An 11,595-nucleotide genomic window follows, 5' to 3' on the forward strand; every position below is an offset into this window, starting at 1 on the left:
TACCAAATACATATTAAAAAGTACAGGAGAACATTATTTTACGGTCACATTGACTTTGCATTCTGACTCCTTCATTCAAACTGTGTTTCTTTTCACCCTCTCTTGAGCAGTTGGAGCAACTTACTTCTATTTTACTATTCATAAATCCTACCTTAATCACTTAATTCCTAATTGGGGCTTTCTTACTCAACCACACTCATTTTTGTGAGTTTATTTAAAAAGTATTATGAATTATACAAATGTGCAGAAAAAGTATATAAAATATACATATATGTACAATTTAACAGATATGAAATCATCAACCACGTAACCTGTCTCTGACCCAAAATCAGGACATTGCCAACATTGCCAGTATCTGCCTTTCTCTTTGTAATGCCAGTTCACCCTCTCAACCCCTAGAAAGAACTACCATGTTGACTTTCACAGTAGTCATTTCCTTGATTTTCTTTATAGTTTTACCAATATATATATATAAATATATTTAATATGGTTTAGTGTTGTTTATTTTTAGATTTTATTTAAATGGAATATACAGTATTATTTCATGCCTTGCTGCTTTTGCTCAGCAACATTAATGTGTTAGATTTAAGCTTTTACTGTTTATAGCTATAGTTTATTTATTTCTATACATTTGATAATATTCTATCAATATATATGTTGTATGAATAAGCCATCACTTATTTATGTCATCAATTTATTTATGGGTATTTCGTTGTTTCTAATCTTGAACTACTGTGAAAAATGATTCTACATGCACATTTCTCTAAAGCACTTTATGGTTGGAATTGGTGGGTTTTAGATTACCCATATCTGAAGCTCTACTAGATAATGTCAAAGTTTTTTCCAAATTCGTTGTACCAATTTGTATTCCTACCAATTTCTTTTGGAGTCTAGTTTTCAGGTTGTTTGGTGATAATTTTGAAAACTAACTTAGTGATGTTAAAAATTCTATACTGAATATGTTTGTGTTTTATATAGGAACATGAATGTAAACTGACTCAGGAAATTCTAGAATTGATTGACAGAGAAGTTGACCTTATGATGAGAGGGGTCAAACATCATAATCTTGAAGGACTCAGAAAAAGAATTGCAACACTCTTTTTTCATTATATCAAAACACCTCTGTTTAATCCAGAAGTTGCAAGACATCTTAAGGTAATCGACATATTTTTTCCTGTATTTCTTTCTCAGAATTCTAAGATTTGCAATGGTCAATTGAAGAACATTCAAATTTTGCTTTAATGCTTTCCTTGGGGTTCATGTGGAGGACCATCTTATTGGTGAAATCTCTTCTGAATGATTATTATGTCAATAAATTAAACTTGGTCATTTAACTTCTCTGAACCAAACTGAATATTGCACTGTGTTGAGCGCATGATGATCTCTCACACCTCCGTGCTCTTGAATGTTGTTACTTCCACCTGCAATGCTGTCCCCTAACTCCTCAGCTAATTCCTGGTCATTTTCTGACATTTGATTCATGAGTCCCCTCCTTCATAAGGCCTCAGAGAGAGTTAAACTCTTCATTTCTGACATTCTGAATGTACCTAGTCTGTATTCCCTGACAATACTTATTGTTTAGTCATGGTTATTACTGAACAGATCTATGTAGATATCCTGAGAGAACTTCAGATGTAACATGTATTTGAATTAAACTACCTTTTCCAAATCCAACATGTTTAGGCTTCTATGAGGATTTGGCTGTCTAGAGTCAAAATAAGTATCTTACTGTCTTTTTATTATGCAGAACTATTTAAAACACTTTTAGTAAAGTTTGGAAGGGAGTAGTTTACTAAAGAATTCTAAATAGTGTTTTATTATAAATGATTGTATTTAGAGTTATAATTTGTTAAGAAGCTGGTTAAACGTCTATTTTGCTTTTTTGGTATAAAGTCTCAATATTGGGGCACCTGAGTGGACCAATTGGTTAAGCGTCTGCCTTTGGCTCAGGTCATGATCCTGGGGTCCTGGGATCGAGCCACGCATCAGACTCCCTGCTCAGCAGGAGCCTGCTTCTCCATCTGCCGCCTGCTCATGCTTTCTCTCACTTTCTCTCTCTTGCTATCTCTCTTTCTCTCAAATAGATAAATAAAATCTTTTTTTTTAATCTCAGTATTTAGCCAAAACTTTTAGAAAAATATAATTTTTATGTTTTCTTTTTAATAGATTTTTCTTTTTTCTTATTATTTCTTAAAGATTTGCTTACTTTTAGAGAGAGAGAAAGAGAGAGAGTGCACGTGTGCAAGCGAGGGAAGGGACAGAGAAGAGGGAGAGAGAGAATCCCAAGCAGACTCCCCACTGAGCCTAGAGCCTGATGTGGGGCTTCATCTTATGATCCTGAGATCATAACCTGAGCAGAAACCAGGAGTCAGATGCTCAACTGACAGAGCCACCCAGGTGTCCTCTAATGGATTTTTAAAACTTAATTGTATTGCAAGAGAATATAACAAAGTCAGCGGTGCCTGGCTGTCTCAGTCGGTAGAACATGTGACTCTTGATCTCAAGGTTGTAAGTACGAGCTCCACGTTGGATGTAGAGATTACTTAAAAATAAAATCTTAAAAAAATAAATATAACAAAAGTCCAAGAGAAAAGTTGCCCATTATATTATTGCTTATTCAAATTGGTGTTTTATTTGCCCAAGCTACCTTCTGGTCCTCTATAGATTTAACTCAACTTTTATATGTTTACAGTAATAGAATCTAATATTTTACATGTTCACATAATGTGTCATTTTATTCAGTTTTTAAATTTACCTTTGGTAAAATTCACCATTTGGGGTCAGGTTTGACAAATGCAGTCATGTGATCAATAGCACAATCAAGATAAAGAATAATCTTGCCTCCTTCCTCCAAGTTCCCTCAAGCTGCCACTTTGTAATCAGCACTTCTGGCTCCCTAACCCTTGGCAGTCACTGGTCATATGATTATACCTAACCCAGTGTGTCATGTAATTGGAATCCTACTATATGTAGCTTTTTGAGACTGGCTTCCTTCATTTAGCATATTGTATTTGATGTTCACCCATGTTTTTGAATGTATCATTAATTTGTTATAACTGAGTAATATTTTTGTTGTCTGGATATACCAGAGCTTGTTTATCCATTTGTAGTTACAGGACATTGGATTGTTTGTTAGTTTTGGGCTTTTGTGAGTAAAAGCACTGTATTAATTGTGAATTTTTGTGTAAATTTATTGTTTGGGGTTAAATAACTAGAAATAAGGATTTTTGAGTCATTTGGTAAATGCATATTTACCATTATAAGACATGGCCAAACTTTTTTTCCGCACTGGCTGTACCATGTTTCATCCCCATCTGTACTGTGTGACACTTCCCATAGTTCTGCATCCTTGAGAGCAGCTGGTATTGCCAGTCTTTAATTTTGGAATTCTAATGAATGTGCAGTAGCATCCCATTATATTTTAATCTGTGATTTCCTAATGAATATAATTTTAAGCATCTTTTCCTGCATCTTTTCTGCCAGCCTTATGACTTTTTGATGAAGTATCTGCACATATCTTTTACCACCACCCCCCTTCTTAAAATTGACTTATTTTCTCATTACTGAATTTTGTAAGATATGTGATTTGCAAATATTTTCACTCAGTCTGTAGCTTGTCTTCTCATTCTCTTAATGGTATCTTTAACAGAGCAGATGTTTGTTTGTTTTTTATTTCAATGAAGGTAAATTTATCCATTTTTAAAATGGATCATGCTTTTGGCATTTATTTTGTACTTAAGAAATCTTTTTGGAAGAATTAATATTGTTAAAATGTTCATACTACCCAAACTTATCTATACATTTAAGACAATCCCTATCAAATTCCAATGGCATTTTTCACAGAAATAGAAAAAAAAATCCTAAAATTTGTATGGAACCATAAAAGATCCCGTATAACCAAAGTAATCAAGAGAAAGAACAAAGCTGGAGGCATCATGCTTCCTGATTTCAAACTATATTCCAAAGCTTGAACAGTATGGCACTAGCATAAAAACAAACACATAGATCAATGCCACAAAATAGAAAGCCCAGAAATAAACTCACAAAGGAGCTAAGAACATGCAATGGGGAAAGGATAGTTTCTTTACTAAATGGGTTGAAAATTGGATAGCCACATGCAAAAAATAAAATAAAATAAAATAAAATCAACCTTTATCTCACACCACATACAAAAATCAACTCAAAATAGGTTAAAGATGTAACTATAAGGCCTTAATACTATTAGAAGGAAATATAGGGAAAATCTTATTGACATTGACCTTAGCAATAATTTTTTGGTTATGATATCAAAAGCAAAGGTGACAGAAGCAAAAATAGACAAATGGGATTGTATCAAACTGAAAACCTTCTGCACAGAGAAGAAACAATCAACAAAATGAAAGGCAACCTACAGAATGGGAAAAAAATATTTGCAAATCATACATCTGGTGAGTTAATATCCAAAAAAAAAGGAACTTAAACCATAGCAAAATAATTTTAACCCAATTTAAAAATGGAAAAAAGACCAAAATAGACGTTTTCTCAAAGAAGACATACAAATGGCCAACATGTACATGAAAAAATGCTCCACATCACTAATCATCGGGGAAATGCAAATCAATACCACGGTGAGTTATCCTCTTACACCCGTCAGAATGACTAGTATCAAAAAGACAAGAAATAACAAGTGTCGGCAAGGATGCGGAGAAGAGGGAACCCTTGTGCTCTTCCCTGAAATTTAAATTGGTACAGTCGTTATAGAAAACAGTGTGGAAGTTCCTAAAAATTAAAAATAGAACTACTATATGATGCAGTTTCAAGTTTTGCCATTGATCATTGAGCCAATCCAAATTTAGTGTTAAGATAAATGAAATGAGGAAAACACTTAGTTCAGTGGGCTTTTACTTCCATGTGAATCTAGCTATTGCCTGTGACATGAATGTAGCAAAACACCAAAGATCTCAATTCTTTTAAAAAATAAGACAGATTTCTTAACATTGTGGCAGGGTAAATGAATACTGCTTGAATTTAAATTTTGTGTAGAATAGGAAGTTAAGGGAAAACAGGACTTTACAAATGAACCAACTTTTTATCTCATTCTAAGGTAAGTTAGCCCTAGTGCTTCCCGTGGTTGGTATATTTGGCCTGACTTTTATGGTTTTCTTAACTTTTGTTGTTGTTTTCTACTCTTTAGGTCCCTCAAGACCCGCTGATGTTTTCTAAGAAGGTGGACTTCTGCCGCAGCTGCCGGCTCTACCTGCCCCGCACAGAGTTCGCGGCCTCGGCCGGGCCCGGGCCTCCTCCCCACGGGCGCCCGTGTCGCCGCTGCTCTGCCCTGGGCCAGGAGGCCTGGCAGCGACAGTCCTTCCTGAAGCTCAAGTGCTTACTCCAGCGGCTGCACTCTGCAGAAGCCCATTACGAAGATGACCCCAAAATTGCTTTCCTGATGCAGGTAGGAGCAGTCGGGGTGCCAGTCGGGGCAGAGTTTACAGGAAGGTTCCTGCTTTTCCACAGAAACCTTTTAAAATAAGGCTGCTTTTGTTTATGCCTATACCTTGCGAAGCTTGCCCCTCCAGCAATTTTAGGTTTGTGTATGCAGACCTCATGCTAAAAAGTCACTTCTAGAGTTTTAGCTACTGTGATTTAAATTTAAAAAGTTTTTAAGCGGCTACTTCATTTTCCCCATTTGCTTTCTTTTTTAATAACACTAAGCAAATTGCTTAATCTTTATCAAATACCAATTTCTTCATTTGTAAACGGATATAAATGACCTACAGTCACCCTGAGATTGAGGGTTAGGATGAAGATAAAGACAGTGTAAATACATTTGAAAAGCACTGAATACCATACAGGAAAGGTAAAATTAGCAAATGGGAAGAACCCTCCGGTCCTCGGAGCTGAAGATGCAGTCCTGACTGCGAAACTGCTCGTGCAGCTTGGGCGCAGTGAGCAGAGATTTGGTGAAAAATAAGCTATAAGAAGCATTGAAAACTTTACGAATAATGTTCCTCTTTTAAAAAACAAACTAAATTATCTCCCCAAATAATAATCTTAAAGAAATATTATATTTAGAAAAAAAAGATTTTTTTTTTTCAAACTTGTTTTGACATGTAGCTACAAGACATTCAGTACCTGGTAGAGAACATCTGGGCTTCCCAGTCAGTGCTCAGCGCCGGGAATGATCTCAATGATCTGGTCCTGGTCAGGTGGGATCGGTCTTTGGAATGGTCCCCCTGGAACTGCATTCTTCTTACCAAAGACGAAGGTGTTGCTCATCTCAAGCTAACAAGTATTGAGGAGGTAAGAGAGTGGGACTTTACCTGAGGAAATAATTTAATCCTTGAAAATATTAGAGGGTAACTTTATTGCCTTTTACTGCATTCCATGCATAACTTAAATACTTCCATTGGATTAAGAAACAACATGAATAACAGTAACAAAATATGTAGATGGTATGTGTGGCTGAGATTAAGATTAAAAAGAAGCTAAAGCACAGAAAAGGACAAGATAAGAGATCTGAACATCTTACAGGTATCTAAACTTGATACCACCCTCTGCTAATAACAGCAAGTTCAAGCATGTCATTCCACGGCAAATTCCACGAAGGCGAGGATTTTATTTAGCTTATACCTGTCTGAATCTCTAATACACCACATCAGTGCATGTCACAGACTAGGGGTTTAATAAGTATTTGTTGAATGAATAAATGAAATACCAGATATATATTAATAACCTAGAATCTGCCCTTCTTTGATTAGCCATCATGAGTCTGCCTAGCACACTAAATTCTCAAATTTTGTTGAGAATCGTGTACGTTAAATGGCAATCATACTGATGGAGTATGATTCTGAGGCCTGAGGCTCCATTTTTCATTTTCTCTCAACTGACTAGAAGTGGGGAAAGGACTATAAAAATTCAATACCATTTAATTTTAGTAACTTACAAGATGAAATCTGTAAAACATTTTGATGAGCAGAATTGAGTTCATCAGAGAGTTTCACTTACACTGAGCAAGCTTGGGATCCCAAAAGCTGAAGCTGATTCTCTGCCTTCTACTGATTAAATTTCTCAACTATTAATTTCATGCAAAATGTCATTTAAGAGAAAATAAAGAAATGACTTCAAATATAATAGTCATTTTGAATGTTGCTATTTCCTGCTTGTCTTTTTATTGGGGAAGGAGAAGGTTTAAAAGAGGAGAAACTAGTTAAATTTTTAGCTTTTTAAAGTAATTTTCCAGTAGAAGCCAGGCTTAGAAAAATTTCACTCTAGGGATCGAAAGAAAGCAGCATGAAATTGAAACTGTGTTAAATATTATATTTAGTAAACTAAGCTGCTTCATAAATATTTAATCACTGGAAGCATAGCCAACACTACACTATTATTTCATCCAGGACCCATAGTGGGATTGCAGTTCATTCCCAAAGCTGATACTCTACTGCTTCAATTAATCCACACACTCCCTTTGTGTATTTAATCAAATTACTGCAGTATCAAATTAAATGTTCTATTCACATGCATTTCTAATTTCAGGATGCCGATCTTACTGAATTTCTATAAATAGAGCTAAGGTTCTCAACCAGATAATCTAAAAAAATATTGCCTTTTTATGATTTTGGACTAGTATAATCCCTTAAGTATCAATATTCAGCCTCGTTAAAGAATAGGTTATGTCTTGCCACAAGTTAAAACATTTCTAGAGTTTCCTTAATGCACAGAAATATTTGCTTTCTCAGTAAGTAAAAAAATATTCAAATTTTAAAATAATCTTGGCTCCCTGCAATCATGACACAAGTTATAGGAAAAGCATGGGAAAAGACTGCTGTTCTCTGAACTGTAAATGAGGCAGAGCAGTTTCCCGTGGTGTGCATACTGGTCACAGTAGGAAAACAGTGGATTTAAAGTAAAGACCCGACCCAGTATGTCCCCATCTCTGTCACTAACCATCTACAGGACGTTAAGACCTGCCTTCTTGGCTTCATAAATTTGTATAACGGTTAGCTAAAAACATGGAATCAATACAGAGGATCGGAGCAGCCCTGGTTTAATTCTGGCTCTGTCACTTATGAGCTGGGATAAGTTGAGCAAATTCGCAAGTGTCTCAGTGCTCTGATTTTCTCATCTGTAAAAAGAGGATAATAGGAAAAGGGGATAATACGTATTGGATATCTTTCCATATTATTCTTTAAAAGTTGAGCATTGTTCCTTTGCCGTATGTACCATAATGTGCTTGTCTTACCTTTAATGATTAGTTTGCTATTCTATAAAGGTGCTTTGAAAACCTATAAAGTTCTGTACATGTAGAATTTACTGTTGCATAACAGAAATACGTAGAAATATGTCTTTTTTTTTTTTTTTTTTTAGTGAAATGAGGCCTAAGGAGTGGTAGGACATAGATAGTGCAAAGGATGAGTATTTTGACTTAGTAAATATGTCTGTAGAAAGGAAACTTAAGATAAGCCTGGATACTCCTACCTAATACTCTCTGCCAGAGTATCGTTTGCTTTGGCTCCTTTTCTCCTTTTCTCTTGTTTACCTTTGTTTTGACACTGTGGAGGGATCTTTAGTGAGGGGTGCCTTCCCTTTAGAAAACTAATTTTAGGAGGAGGTACGAGTCATGTTTGTGATTTGGTTGAAAAGAAGGGTCAATTAAGATTAATAAAGGAAATAGATGGTATTTATTAATTCAACCAGAATTTTTTTTTTTTTTTTAATGTGCCACATACTGTGCTAAGTGCTTGGAGAAAAACAAGGACGTGTAATGGACACAATTCTTCAGTTTCAGTTGTATTCAAGTTTGGTTGCAAATAACAGACTAAACAACTTATAATGACTTAATCAAACGTGAAGATAGTTTCCATATCAAGCAGGAAGTCCAGATGGTGGCAGTCTGGGGTCTGGATGGTAGTTCCACAGTGCTCCCAGAAACCCAGGCCCTCCGACTTTTTCTTCATCTGTATTTAACTTTTGACTTTCATTCTCATGCTTGTGGACTCTTAGAGATAAAATAGCTGCATCAACTCCTATATTCTCTTAAAAAGCTTTCTTGTAAGCTTTGTCCAAACATTTTTTTTTAATTTTTATTTATTTATGATAGTCACACAGAGAGAGAGAGAGAGAGAGAGAGAGAGAGAGAGAGAGGCAGAGACACAGGCAGAGGGAGAAGCAGGCTCCATGCACCAGGAACCCGATGTGGGATTCGATCCCGGGTCTCCAGGATCGCGCCCTGGGCCAAAGGCAGGTGCTAAACTGCTGCGCCACCCAGGGATCCCTTGTAAGCTTTGTCCAATGCCTTCTGTTATATATGCATGTGTGTATAATGGCCTGAAACTTGTCACATGCTACCCCTAGCTAGAATAAAGGCTGGGAAAGCTGAGCACATCACAAAATACAAAATCAGGCCCTTGTGCAAAATCAGGCCTCTACATACCAATGGTAGAGAGAATGAGTATTGGGCTGGCAGCCAGCAGTCCGCCACTCTCATTAGAAAACACGTGGTCTTATACCGTGGCAATGCTACATAACAGAAAAAGATCAAGTACTGTTCTAGCTGTGTAGGGACAAGAAGCCTAAACATTAAGAATAGAATTGGAGGGACACCTGGGTGGTCCAGTGGTTGAGCATCTGCCTTCAGCCCAGGGTGTGACCCCGGGGTCCTGGATCAAGTCCCAGGTCGGGATCCCTGCACGGAGCCTGCTTCTCCCTCTGCCTGGGTCTCTGCCTCTCTCTCTCTCTGTGTCTCTCCTGAATAAATAAATAAAATCTTTAAAAATAAAGAATAAAAATGGAAAGGTACAGAGTCTTGATAAAGGCAGAAAGGTTATTTTCTATTTAGAAGACTAGAATGAACTCCTGAAGTGGGAATCTAGGGTGGTAGGAGGAGGAGCAAAGGAAGGTTTATACTGTCAGAATGCTGTCATGATCTTTGTTTTGGACCCTGGAGATAGTACTCATTATAGAAAAAATAACTCAGTCAAAAGTTGGTAATTGTATCAGTGTTAAAGTAGATTTAAAGAGGGAACCAAGGTGACAAGATCATTCATTCAAAAATTTTGGTTTTTGGGGATCCCTGGGTGGCGCAGCGGTTTAGCGCCTGCCTTTGGCCCAGGGCGCGATCCTGGAGATCCGGGATCGAATCCCACGTCGGGCTCCCGGTGCATGGAGCCTGCTTCTCCCTCTGCCTGTGTCTCTGCCTCTCTCTCTCTCTCTCTCTGTGTGACTATCATAAATAAATAAAAATTAAAAAAAAATTTTAAAAAAATTTTGGTTTTTGATGGTGTTGACAGATGCTTACATGAAAAAGACTCAGTTTGAGGGTAGCGGGGGTGGGGCGCGGGGGGGGGGCAGGGGGGTGGCTCAGTGGTTGAGCACCGCCTTCAGCCCAGGGTGTGACCCCGGGGTCCTGGGATGGAGTCCCACGTCGCTCCCTGCATGGAGCCTGCTGCTCCCTCTGCCTGTGTCTCTGCCTCTCTCTTTCTCTCTGTGTCTCTCATGAATAATAATAATAGAAAAAAGGCTCAGTTTGAACCTTCAAAGGAGTATTCCTTATAATGGAGACACTTTCAAGCAGATAGTGAAATTGTAGGCTGAACGAACTAAATATTACAATTAAAATACATAAAAGTACTTGCAAGTAAGTAAGGAAGGAGGAATTAATTTGGATTCAGAGGTCATAAAGAAAGTCAGGAAAGGCCTCCGGTTTGTAGTATCCTAGGAGCAGAGCCCTGAAAGATGGTAGAGTAGCAGCAGTGTTCTCTGGGCTGAAAGAATGGGTAAGCAAAGGCTTTCTGGGATAAGAAAGTGTGTGTGTGTGTGTGTGTGTGTGTTAACCTGCTAAAGTAGATCTATGACATTTAATAGAATTTGATTTTTCTTTTCTTTTCAGGGATATGAACCCTTGTTTATTCACAAGATCAAACACAAACATATCCTGGCTAAGAACTACTTTTCTCACATTCCAGTGCTGGCTTCATTTATACTTGATGATGGTGAAATAGATGAGATCAGAAAAAAATATCACTCAGAAACAACTCCTAAGATGATAGTGGCCCAGAGGCCCAGTCCCTAGAAGATCCGGGAGTATTTGATGATCAGCATTTTTATCCACTGCTAACAGAGGAATACAGAGGCTATACATTATGGAAATAGAATTTTATCTTTTAATTGATTTTAATTGTTTTTTGTTTCTCATGGTATCATAAGTGGTATGAAGACAAAGCATCCATATGTAATGCTTTATTGTTAGATAATTAGTGAAAATTGAAATACCGTTTTGTTCCTGAATTATATTTTAAGGTAAAGAGAATATTTTATTTTCCATATTTTCACATTAAAATTTTTAAAAATTTCAAGTGCCCTATAAAACCAGCAAACAAAAGCTGGTTTAGCTTTCGGCTCAAGTAATTTATTTTAGGTTAAAGGTAGTTATAGAAGAATAGTCAGTATGTGGATGAGAGGAAACATAAAATTTTCTTTTTTATAAAAGCAAACAAAACCCAGCAAACAAAAGCTGGTTTAGCTTTTGGCTCAAGTAATTTATTTTAGGTTAAAGGTAGTTATAGAAGAATAGTCCATATGTGGATGAGAGGAAACATAAAATTTTCTTTTTTAAAAATC

General features: G+C 36.7%; 1 protein-coding gene across 6 annotated transcripts in view; it reads left to right on the forward strand.

Moving 5' to 3' along the window:
- IQUB (IQ motif and ubiquitin domain containing) overlaps window positions 1-11,146 on the forward strand; it is a 50,670-nt gene extending 39,524 nt beyond the window's left edge. For 5 of the 6 annotated variants that reach the window (XM_072783276.1, XM_072783273.1, XM_072783275.1 and 2 more), the window contains 4 exons: window positions 979-1,155; window positions 5,174-5,431; window positions 6,094-6,279; window positions 10,865-11,146. In XM_072783276.1, coding sequence (XP_072639377.1) covers window positions 979-1,155; window positions 5,174-5,431; window positions 6,094-6,279; window positions 10,865-11,047 — 804 coding nt within the window. In that variant the 3' untranslated portion in view covers window positions 11,048-11,146. The remainder of the gene's footprint in view (window positions 1-978; window positions 1,156-5,173; window positions 5,432-6,093; window positions 6,280-10,864) is intronic. The other variant, XM_072783278.1, reaches the window with a different exon arrangement.
- Window positions 11,147-11,595: the final 449 nt, after the last annotated feature.

Source organism: Canis lupus, chromosome 18 (genome assembly GCF_048164855.1).
Source record: "Canis lupus baileyi chromosome 18, mCanLup2.hap1, whole genome shotgun sequence".
Taxonomy (NCBI): Eukaryota; Metazoa; Chordata; class Mammalia; order Carnivora; family Canidae; genus Canis; species Canis lupus.